This window comes from Loxodonta africana, chromosome 16, assembly GCF_030014295.1.
Source record: "Loxodonta africana isolate mLoxAfr1 chromosome 16, mLoxAfr1.hap2, whole genome shotgun sequence".
Classification (NCBI taxonomy): Eukaryota; Metazoa; Chordata; class Mammalia; order Proboscidea; family Elephantidae; genus Loxodonta; species Loxodonta africana.
The window spans coordinates 65,934,886-65,947,134 of record NC_087357.1 but is presented as its reverse complement, the minus strand read 5'-3'; the positions used below and the strand labels follow the sequence as shown (position 1 = coordinate 65,947,134).

The window sequence follows — 12,249 nt, the reverse complement described above, 5'->3', positions numbered from 1 at the left end:
TTATTCTGCTCTATCTCATATAGATTTTAGGGTTTTGTTTTTCTTTTTTTCCTTTTTGATGTGCTTTTCCCAGTACTTGAATCAATGAAGCATTTCGAGTTAACGTTAAATTATAGGTTTAACATTGTTTGCTTGTTCATTGTCAAATAGAAGTAGCACATGAAATTATGGAATCATAGAGTTTTGAAGCTGAAAGGCTTTAGAAGTCATTTAGATCTTTTTGAGATTGAGAGAAGTAAAAGGACTTTCTTTAATCAATAGCTAGTTAGTGACCCAAATACACAATGGAGGTAAACTTTATATGGAAAATACTGGAGAGTGGTGATTTACTGTAAGGTTAATAAAACTCATCATATTATTTGATATGTTGATTTATGGGATTCAGAGCAAGGAGTTGATAGCCTCACTTTATTCTGTACTGATCGGGCAACATTAGGTTATTTTGGTTTGGGTGACCATAGTTAAGAGAGACTTAGATAAATTAAAATACATTTAGAAGTAGGCAATCAGGTTGGAGAAGAGTTAGAAACCATATTATTTTCAGAATGGCTGAAAAAACTGGAAATTTTTATCCTGGAAAAAAGATAGCTTATGGAAAACATGAGGACTTGAAATATTTAAACACATACTTCCCTACAGGGACAAAATAAAGAGTAGGTGGTGCAGAGGGATGTATAGGAATGCAGATTTGGGCTTAATAATGTAAAGACGCAATAGTCACTAAAAAAGAAGTGGATTGTTTCAGAGTATACTAATTCTTTACAGGAAGCCTTAAGCAAGGGCTCTGTGTCAGGGCTATCACAAAAATATTGCCTTGTTAAGTAGAGGGCAGGAGAAGATCTCTGCCAATGGCAGGAATCTGTAACTGACAATTCATGGCTCTTTATGTTTTACCACACTGTTAAAATGCTTAGCAACCAATCATTGCATTATCTGCTAGGATGAATAATTGTCTATAAGGTGACTAATGTTTGATAATGGTAATAATAGTAGGTAAAATCTCCCAGATTTAAGGTGAATAGAGAATAATAGTACTATTAATGATGGTTATTTTGTATGCTAAATGAATAAACAGATAGTTGGGGTCATAATAGTGTTGGCACCCTCAGTAAATACCTATTAATAAATAGATTAGTATCATTGGCCTCAGATAGTGGCCAGTTGCTAGAGGTCAGCCCTAATGTGTATCACTGGGTACTGTATTTAACATAAACCAAAACTAAACCTATTGTTGTCAAGTCCATAACAGAGGAGTTCCCAATTTTGGAAAAAAAAATTGCTATCTAATTCACTGAAACTTGGAGTTAATATATGTAAAGCAGAACATATAATTTACAATTTATGGATTTAATGGTTTATACCAGTGCCTCATCTAATTATCAATAAAAATTCTATATTCAGATATAGGCAGCGTATCTTACAATTCCTAAATACACAAAAATGAATAAACCAAGAATACAGTCAACTTTATAAGAGATGATAATACCCACAAGAAGTATATCACAGATCAACTTGTACTAATAAGCTAATTTTTTACTTCCAGCTGGCAGATATTCCTGTTACAATTTGCACGTATCCATTTGTATTTGATGCCCAAGCAAAAACTACTTTGTTACAAACAGATGCAGTCTTACAGATGCAGGTAAGATATTGTATAATACTGATCTGATTTGAGAGGGTTTTTTTAAATTGTTTCTGTGATGTTTTTAAAAAATAAATATTTAAAACTTGCTATAACAGGTGATCTTTCGGGAAATTTTGTACCCTTGTGGTCTGTCTTTTGCAAAGTACCTTGGGTACCTGTAAAGAGAACTGTTACATGTGACGTGTACATTCTTATTGGAGCTGCTTATATGTATTTCAATGAAAATAGGATAATTTAGCCTTTCATCATTTTATATCTAAAAAATTATGTAAGCATCTTTCATTACAGAAACGTAGTATTTTTAAACTAAAGACTTCATTACTTGATAAAAATCTTGATTTGTTTCAAATCTTGCTTCATTATATATCTTCTGTTCATATAATTCATGCAGAGTGAAAGGTGACTAGAGGTGAGACCGTGTTAAAGTAGAAGATATTTGATCACTAATTGGGAGATAGGAAATATCCTTCAAGTTTTAGTTAATAAGTAAGGTTGGTTGTCATCTCATTCCCCTTCCCTTTCTTCCCTGTTTTTTTCCTCCCATTTAATGTTACGCACTCTTTAACTTACAGGGAGGCTTTTAAAAAATTAGTTGGCATTATGACTTTGAAGGGCTATAATAAGTTTTATCAATTGAACCTGTAAATAAAATAGCTTTCAAGTTTCTTCCTCTGGTATAGAATATCTGGATATACAGGCTGAGGCTAAGGAAAGGATGAGAAGAGACATTAGCCATAATATTCTAAAAATGCTTTGAATAGTTAAAAACTCTAAAATTATAATAACGGTTTTCCTTCCTTTCAAATATGTGAATGCATTTGTGTTCAAGTCGTTCCAAACATTTAAATAATAAACACTTGGGGGAATTTTAGAGATGTGCTTATTTCCATTTACATCCAGAGAAGAAATAAATTTTTTCTGGGTTTCTATACTAAAGAGCCCAGGTGGCGCAGTGGTTAAAGCGCTCAGACACGAACCAAAAGGTGAGGTGTTCAAACCCACCAGCCACTCTGCAGGAGAAAAATGTGGCAGTCTGCTTCCGTAAAAGATGTCCTGCCTTGGAAGCCCTATGGGGCAGTTCTACTTTATCCTGTAGGGTTGCTGTGAGTTGAAACTGACTGTGCAGCAGTGGGTTTGTTTTTTTGTTTATACTATAATTAGTTAAAACAATAAGTTAATCTTTTGGTGCTTTCAATATGTACTGTTCTATTTTAGAGCAAGAACACAGGAAAACAAAAAGGTTTCAAATGGTAAAAGCCAAATGCTTGATTTGTGAGCACATATTTTTTTTTTTATGATGATCACCCTGCTAGATGAATTTCTATAATACCTCCTTAGCCAGGCTGTTCCTTATTCTTCTTTAGAGGTTTATTTCATGCTGTTTTCTTTTTCTCCCCATTCTCCACCCCCACCCCATTAATTTTTGGAGAAACAACGATGCTCAGATTTATCAGTATTATCAAAGTCCCGTGCTTACTTAATGGTGTTATTAGTTATACATAATTAGTTGTTATGTGGATCCATCAAATCCAATCTATCTACTTTTTCTGACATCAACTGCTATGATAATAATAAAATTAAATAAACCCTCCCCGCCCCCATTTTTCACTCCTCTGTTCAATTCTGACACCAGCTGCAACATGCAGCACTTCTTCCTCTGACCCTAACCACTCGAAGCTAGATCAGAGGTCACAAGTTAAAGAACACAATTCTCTAAACTGTCAAATAGGCCCAAGACTTCAGACGCTAGCTGCAGGCTTGAAAGTCCCTAGGGCGCCCTTCACTTCTGCCCTGCAGGTTACAAATTTGGGGTTTTCCTACTGCCCGTTCAGGGTGCCAGCCACTACTTCTGAGGTTTTCAGACCCCCTCACTTCTGACCTGCTGGCTGCCAGAATATCTCCAGTTTGATGATTTGCTGGAACGATTCACAAAACTCAAAGCAAGTGATGTTATACTTAGGATTGCAGTTTTATTGTAGGAAAAAAAGGGTACAAATGAAAAGACTCGTGTAGAGTGAGGTCTGAGAACGTTCTCAGCATCGAAGTTCATGTCCCAGAAAGGGACACACTACTCTCCTAGGTTCATCAATGCCTTTCACCAACCAGGAAGCCCAGGGGGTTTTCATGTCCAGAGCTTTTACTGGGGCCTCATTAGGTAAGCATGATTGAGTCATGCCTTTCCTCGACCCAGGTTGACTGATGTCACAAGGTGGGCTTTCTGCCTTGGCCAGCCCCCACCTGAGTCGCCATATTAGCATAATCTGTCAGGTTTGGTCTGGAGGCCTATAGATAACAAATGAACCTCACTTGAGAAATTCCAAGTGTTCAGAGTTATCTCTCAGGAACCAAGGACAAAGATCAGATTATTTTGGATAAAGTTAATGTAAACCCCACATACATTAATATAAAAAAATTCAAGAATGTACTCTTTAAATTCAGATAACAGCTTATTAAGCACTTATGCTGTACTAGATACTGTGTTAGGTCCTATGTAAATTCAGTAGTACAGGGATTATTATAGGAATTATAGCATAGCTATAATTAACGGGTAAAGATGATTTTATCCAGTCACAGTAGCTTCTTTGTAGCATTGCTATTAAAATTGTAATCTTTTATTTTCTAGATGGCTATTGACCAGGCCCACAGACAGAATGTCTCCTCCCTTTTTCTCCCAGTGATTGAATCTGTGAATCCCTGCTTAATTCTAGTGGTGCGTAGAGAAAATATTGTAGGAGATGCAATGGAAGTCCTTAGGAAAACAAAGAATATAGATTACAAAAAGCCACTAAAGGTAATTTGACATTTTCTTCTGTGTAATTGGGATTTTTATTCAGAAACTATGTTTAATGTTTTCCTTTTTTTTTAATTAATTTATTTTTATTGTGGTAAAATTAATATTTAACAGAACATTTGCCATTTTAACTTTTTTTATGTGTATAACCATTCTCCATTATCCGTTTCCAAATTTTTTCATCATCCTTAACAGAAACTCGGTGCCCCTTAAGCAGACCTCCACTTCCCTCACTTCCTGTTTGTATTTAGTATCTATTTGGTACCTTTTTTTTTTAATGTAATTTTTTTTAAACTAGTAATTGCTGAGTATTTATTAGTAATAAATATGTTAAGGGTATCTCCAGAGTGTACTTTCATTTCTTTGCAGTCTGTTCAGTGTTTTATTATGCTATTTTAGGTTATTTTTGTTGGAGAAGATGCTGTTGATGCAGGAGGGGTACGCAAAGAATTTTTCTTGCTCATCATGAGGGAATTGTTGGATCCTAAATACGGCATGTTTAGGTATTATGAAGATTCCAGGCTCATTTGGTTTTCTGATAAGGTAAAAAGTCCTAAACACCTAAATTACTTCTGAGTATATATCTTTGTTTGTATACTTATATGTATCAAGTTAACTCAGTAAATAAGAGAATAGTTACTGGATTCCTAATATATTTTATTCAGAGATCTGCTTTACAACAATTTAAAAATTATAAACTGTCTAGATTCAGGGTCATCAAAACACACTAATGTTTACCACACATTTCAGATTAGCAAAATAAATGAAGGGATGGTCAGTCCAAAAATAATTAATGTTTACTGTTCCCCCTGCTTATTTCGATTTGGAGAGTGAGTAATAATTACCAGGTTAACATTTCTTCTGGGAAGAATTATCATTAAGGATCATTGATTTTTTTAATTTATTGTTCAGGACAGGGGTCAGCAAAATACGGTACACAAGCCAAATTCTTCCCAGCCCATGTTTTTGTAAATAAAGTCACAACCATTCATTTACCTATTCTCCATGACTGCTTTTTGAGGAGCCCTGGTGACACAGTGGTTAAAGCACTCAGCTGCTAACTGAAAGGTCAGTGACTCGAACTCACCAGCCACTCCAGGGGAGAAAGATATAGCAGCCTGCTGCTGTAAAGATTACAGCCTAGGAAACCCTATGAGGCAGTTTTACTCTGTCCTGTAGGGTTCACTGTGAGTCAGAATTGACTCGATAGCAACAGGTGTGACTCTTTTTGAGCTACAGTGGCAGAGGCAGAGCTGAATAGTTGTGACAGAGATCCTATGGCTAACAGAGCCTAAAATATTTATGGCCTGGTCCTTTACAGAAAACATTTGCTAGCCCCTGATTTAGGAAATATAAGTGAAATTGAAATGATTGTTCAGTTTGTAGAACTCTGAGTTGAAAGAAATCAGAATAGAATGTCTACTGTTGCTTCTAAAATCCTTGATGTGTTATTTAATCACTGTACCAGTAGGCTGGCTATCTTGTGTGATGTTTCCAGTCATTGATGCTTAGTGCATTATTGTTATTGTTATTGGCCAGCGAGTCGATTCTCACCCATGGTGACTCCATGTGTTTAGAATAGAACTACTCCACAGGGTTTTCAATGCTATGACCTTTCAGAAGCAGATGGCTTGGTCTGTCCTCTGAGATGCCTCTGGGTGGGTTGGAACCACCAACCTTTTGACTAGTTGTTGAGCACTTAACTGTTGGTGCCACCCAGGGACTCCTGCTCAGTGCCTAGAATCATTGATTCATTAGGGGTTGCAAAACAGTGCTGCTCTAATTTTAACACATCTTTTTCATTTATCAGCTTGAATATTTCTATATAGAGAAATTTCCCCATATCTACTATTTAGTTGCTGAGTAATATAGTTCATAAGGAGTCTTGATGACGCAACTGTTAAGCGCTCAACTGCTAACCAGAACGTTGGTGGTTGGAACCCACCAGTGGCTCTGCAGGAGAAAAGACCTGACGATCTGTTTCTGTAAAGACTACAGCCAAGGAAACCCTGTGAGGCAGTTCTACTCTGTCCTGCAGGGTCACTGTGAGTCAGAATTGACTTGACAGCACACAACAACTGTTCATTTGAGAAAGGATTCTCTTTATAGTTACCAATTTTTCAGCAGAATGAATCAGTTCATTAGCACCCTCCAGGGGTAACAATTAGTTTTTTTTTTTGCCTTAAAGTATTAACTGTGTATTCATGGTTTTAAACACGTTTGATGTTTTTCAACATATTGTTCTTTATTGATGCTCATGCTACCCCATCTTCATGCAGTAGAAGCTCTTCAAGTTAGCTCCTGAGTCCTTTTGATACAACCTTAGTACTCTTTGATAGCTTTTTCTGCTACTTGGTAAACTTGGTATGACCAAATGTTCCAGACTTATGCTTTTCTTGCCTAACACTACCAACATTACCACCAATATTATGATTACTGAAAATAATAGTTTCTAAAAAATTATTTTTTGCACTTTTTTTGTCCTATAGTTAAATAACAGTGTTTTAATTAGTATATGTTTTACTGTGTACAGTCTCAACAACGGCAGCAAAGTAAATAAAATTAAAAAACAAAAATTTGGAATTGTTAACACCCTGTATGGTTATACTACCAAGTGGGTACACATTTAGATTCACTTGTTTCATTTTATTTTCTTATTTCTGGGGATTGCTTGTTAAGTTCAAATTTTGTTTTATGAATATATATTTACATAGTTCCAAAGTCAATTCTGTAAAACAAGAGATATTAAAAGAAATCTACACTGACTACTCTGACAGGGGTCACAATAGAGTGTTTTGGACAGAGTAGGAGAGCAATGTAGAATAAAATTCAAATTCACAAAAAAAGACCACAATTACCAGTTTGACAGAGACTGGAGGAATCCCCGAGACTATGCCCCCTGACACCCTGCTAACTCAGAGCTGAAGCCACTCCCAAAGTCCACCTTTCAGCCAAAGATTAGACAGGCTTATGGAATAAGTAACACACATGAGGAAGACCCTTCCTTAGTTCAGTCAAGTATACGAGACCAAACGGGCAACACCTGCCCAAAAGCAAAGACAGAAGGCAGGAAGGGGCAGAAAACCTGGATGAATAGACATGGGGAACCCAGAATGTAAAGGGAAAGGGGGAGGGTGCTGACGCATTGCAGGGATTGCAACCAATGTCACAAAACAATATGTGGATAAATTTTTGAATGAGAAACCAATTTGTGCTGTGTAAACTTTCACCTAAAACACAATACAATTTTTTTTAAAGCTTAAAAAATTATTAAAAACAATCAACCCATTTTCAGCTATGCCATCTCCAACCAGCGCCTGATCTCTAAAATCTATATGATTCTGTTAAAACTCAACCACAAAAAGACAAACAACCCAATCAAGAAGTGGGCAAAGGGTATGAACACGCACTTCACTAGAGAAGATGTTCAGGCAGCTAACAGATACATGAGAAAATGCTCTCGATCATTAGCCATTACAGAAATGCAAATTAAAACTACGATGAGATTCCATCTCACTCCAACAAGGCTGGCATTAATCCAAAAAACACAAAATAATAAATGTTGGAGAGGCTGTGGAGAGATTGGAACTCTTATACACTGCTGGTGGGAATGTAAAATGGTACAACCACTTTGGAAATCTGTCTGGCGTTTTCTTAAAAATTTAGAAATAGAACTACCATACAACCCAGAAATCCCACTCCTCGGAATATACCCTAGAGAAATAAGAGCCTTCACACAAACAGATATATGCACACCCATGTTTATTGCAGCTCTGTTTACAATAGCAAAAAGCTGGAAGCAACCAAGATGTCCATCAACAGATGAATGGTTAAATAAATTGTGGTATATTCACACAATGGAATGCTATGCATCGATAAAGAACAGTGACGAATCTGTGAAATATTTCATAACATGGAGGAACCTGGAAGGCATTATGCTGAGTGAAATTAGTCAGAGGCAAAAGGACAAATATTGTATAAGATCTTGAGAAATAGTATAAACTGAGAAGAACACATACTTTTGTGGTTACGAGGGGGGGAGGGAGGGAGGGTGGGAGAGGGTTATTTACTGATTAGTTAGTAGATAAGAACTACTTTAGTTGAAGGGAAGGACAATACTCAATACACAGAAGGTCAGCTCAACTGGACTGGACCAAAAGCAAAGAAGTTTCTGGGATAAACTGAATGCTTCAAAGGTCAGCGGAGCAAGGGCAGGGGTTTGGGGACTATGGCTTAAGGGGACTTCTAAGTCAATTGGCAAAATAATTCTATTATGAAAACATACTGCATCCCACTTTGAAATGTGGCGTCTGGGGTCTTAAATGCTAACAAGCGGCCATCTATGAAGCATCAGTTGGTCTCAACCCACCTGGATCAAAGGAGAAGGAAGAACACCAAGGTCACATGATAACTATAAGCCCAAGAGACAGAAGGGGCCACATGAACCAGAGACTTACATCATCCTGAGACCAGAAGAACTAGATGGTGCCTGGCCACAACTGATGACTGCCCTGACAGGAAGCACAACAGAGCACCCTGGAGGGAGCAGGAGATCAGTGGGATGCAGGCCCCAAATTCTCATAAAAAGACCATACTTAATGGTCTGACTGAGACTAGAGGAATCCCAGTGGTCATGATCCCCAAACCTTCTGTTGGTGCAGGACAGGAACCATTCCTGAAGACAACTCATCAGACATGGAAGGGACTGGACAGTGGGTTGGAGAGAGATGCTGACGAAGAGTGAGCTACTTGTATCAGGTGGACACTTGAGACTGTGTTGACGTCTCCTGTCTGGAGGGGAGATAGGAGGGTAGAGAGGGTTAGAAACTGGCAAAATTGTCACGAAAGGAGAGACTGGAAGGAGGGAGCGGGCTGACTCATTAGAGGGAGAGTAAGTGGGAGTATGGAGTAAGGTGTATATAAGCTTATATGTGACAGACTGACTTGATTTGTAAACTTTCACTTAAAGCACAATAAAAATTATTAAAAAAAAAATCAACCTTAAAAAAAAAAAAAGAAATCTAGCTTCAGTTCCTACCCATCCACCCTATTCTCTCCCACCCCCTGTGAATGATCTTTCTTAAGAAAACATTTGTGGCTTATTCCTCTGATTTGTTTGTTTGTTTTTAAATAAATACAGGTAAATAAACATCTCAGCTTCTAACCAGAAGGTTGGCAGTTTGAACCCACCAGTTCCTCCAAAGGAGAAAGACGTGGCAGTCTGCTTCAATAAAAATTTACAGCCTTGGAAACCCTATAGGGCAATTCTACTGTGTCCTGTAGGGTTGCTGTGAGCCTGAATTGACTGCATGGCAGTGAATTTATACCGTATCCAATGTCAGTTTCTTGGTTTTGGCAATGTGCTGTGGTTATGAAGCTGTTATCACCAGGGATAACTGGGTGAAGGGCACACAGAACTCTGTAGTAATTGTGTAACTTCTAGTGAGTCTTAAACCATTAAAAATAACATTTTTTTTTTTTTGTGGAGATACACAGTACATGTTTTTTCCTCCCATCATAAAGGGTATTTTATTTTAGGTGGGAGATCGCAGCATGTTTTCATGTTCTTATGATTATTCAGAAAGTGAAAAATCAGTAATGTGGAAGGGAATATCAATAGCAGGAGCAAAGTCCTTAAGTTGGGAAGACAAGGTGGGATTTAGTGCAGTAATGGAGAGTTGACCATAGTTAAGCAAAAAAAGCCCATTGCCATCGAGTCGATTCCAACTCATAGTGACCTTATAGGACAGAATAGAACTGCCTTGTAGAGTTTCCAAGGAGTGCATGGTGGCTTCGAACTGCCAACCTTTTGGTTAGCAGCCGTAGCTCTTAACCACTATGCCACCACAGTTTCCTGACCATAGTTAAAAAAAAAAAAAAAAATTTATCCACATTATGAGGAGGGAAAGCCAAATATATATGTAAATAAATGCAAATAGCCTGTTTGGTGGGATTCAACAATGAAGCTGTCTGCTCATGGGTTTTTCTTTGCTGGAAGGTTTTGGATTATTGATCCATTCTCTTTGTTACAAGTCTGTTCAGATTTTCTATACCTTCTAGTGTCAGTTTAGGTAGTTTGTGTTTCTAAAAATTTGCCCGTTTTATCTAGGTTCTCTAATTTGTTGCATACAGTTGTTCATAATATTCTTTTTTAATCCCGTATAAACTTTATATATAAGATTGGTAGTAATGTCTTTGTCGACTGAGTAATTTGGGACTTCTGTTTTTTCCTTGCACAGTGTAGCTATAGGTTTGTAAAATTTGTTGTCTTTTCAAAGAACCAACTTTTGTTTGTGTTGATTCTCTGTATTGTTTTTCTGTTCTCTGTTTCATTTATCTCTGCTTTAATCTTTATTTCCTTTCTTTTGCTAGCTTTCTGTTTAGTTTGCTCCTATTTTCTAGTTCCTTGGAGGGTAAAGTTAGGTTACTAATTTTAGATCTTTGTTTTTTTTAATGTATGCATTTTACACTTCTTAAATCTCTTTCTCAACACTGCTTTCACAGAATCCCATGAGTTTTGATGTGATGTGTTTTCATTTTCATTTGTCTCAAAGTATATTCTTGTTTCCTTTATGATTTCTTATTTGACTCCTTGGTGGTTTAAGAATCTGTTGTTGTTTGATTTCCATGTATTTATGAAATTCCTAGTTTTCCTTATTTCTAACTTTATTCCTTTTTTTTTTTTTAACTTTTATTGAGCTTCAAGGAAACGTTTACAAATAAAGTCAGACTGTCACATATAAGTTTATATACAACTTACTTCATACTCCCCCTTGCTCTCCCCCTAATGAGTCAGCCCTTCCAGTCTCTCCTTTCGTGACAATTTTGCCAGCTTCCAACTCTCTCTATCCTCCCATCCCCCCTGCAGACAGGAGACACCAACACAGTCTCAAGTGTCCACCTGATACAAATAGCTCACTCTTCATCAGCATCTCTCTCCTACCCACCGTCCAGTCCCTTCCATGTCTGATGAGTTGTCTTCGGGAATGGTTCCTGTCCTGGACCAACAGAAGGTTTGGGGACCATGACCGCCGAATTCCTTTAGTCTCAGTCAGACCATTAAGTATGGTCTTTTTATGAGAATTTGGGGCCTGCATCCCACTGATCTCCTGCTCCCTCAGGGGTTCTCTGTTGTGCTCCCTTGTCAGGGCAGTCATTGGTTGTGGCCAGGCACCAGCTAGTTCTTCTGGTCTCAGGATGATGTAGGTCTCTGGTTCATGTGGCCCTTTCTGTCTCTTGGGCTTATAGTTATCCTGTGACCTTGGTGTTCTTCCTTCCCTTTGATCCAGGTGGGTTGAGACCAATTGATGCTTCATAGATGGCCGCTTGTTAGCATTTAAGACCCCAGACGCCACATTTCAAAGTGGGATGCAGTATGTTTTCATAATAGAATTATTTTGCCAATTGACTTAGAAGTCCCCTTAAACCATGGTCCCCAAACCCCCCCCCCCCGCCCTTGCTCCGCTGACCTTTGAAGCATTCAGTTTATCCCAGAAACTTCTTTGCTTTTGGTCCAGTCCAGTTGAGCTGACCTTCCATGTATTGAGTATTGTCCTTCCCTTCACCTAAAGCAGATCATATCTACTAACTAATCATTAAAAAAACCCTCTCCCACCCTCCCCCTCTCTCCGCCTTGTAACCACAAAAGTATGTGTTCTTCTCAGTTTATACTATTTCTCAAGATCTTATAATAGTGGTCTTATACAATATTTGTCCTTTTGCCTCTGACTAATTTCACTCAGCATAATGCCTTCCAGGTTCCTCCATGTTATGAAGTATTTCACAGATTCGTCACTGTTCTTTATCAATGTGT

General features: G+C 37.7%; 1 protein-coding gene across 8 annotated transcripts in view; it reads left to right on the top strand.

The window, feature by feature from the left end:
* Positions 1 to 12,249, top strand: part of HERC4 (HECT and RLD domain containing E3 ubiquitin protein ligase 4) — a 140,164-nt gene that overhangs the window by 100,220 nt on the left and 27,695 nt on the right. For 5 of the 8 annotated variants that reach the window (XR_775670.3, XM_023546987.2, XM_003409289.4 and 2 more), the window contains 3 exons: positions 1,544 to 1,642; positions 4,269 to 4,436; positions 4,836 to 4,979. Coding sequence is in view for 6 of the 8 variants with exons in the window: in XM_023546987.2 (XP_023402755.2) it covers positions 1,544 to 1,642; positions 4,269 to 4,436; positions 4,836 to 4,979 (411 nt within the window). In the remaining 2 variants the exon portion in view is untranslated. Of the gene's footprint in view, positions 1 to 1,543; positions 1,643 to 2,036; positions 2,137 to 4,268; positions 4,437 to 4,835; positions 4,980 to 12,249 lie in introns of those variants that run through there. The other 3 variants (XM_064269629.1, XM_064269630.1, XR_010318112.1) reach the window with 2 other exon arrangements.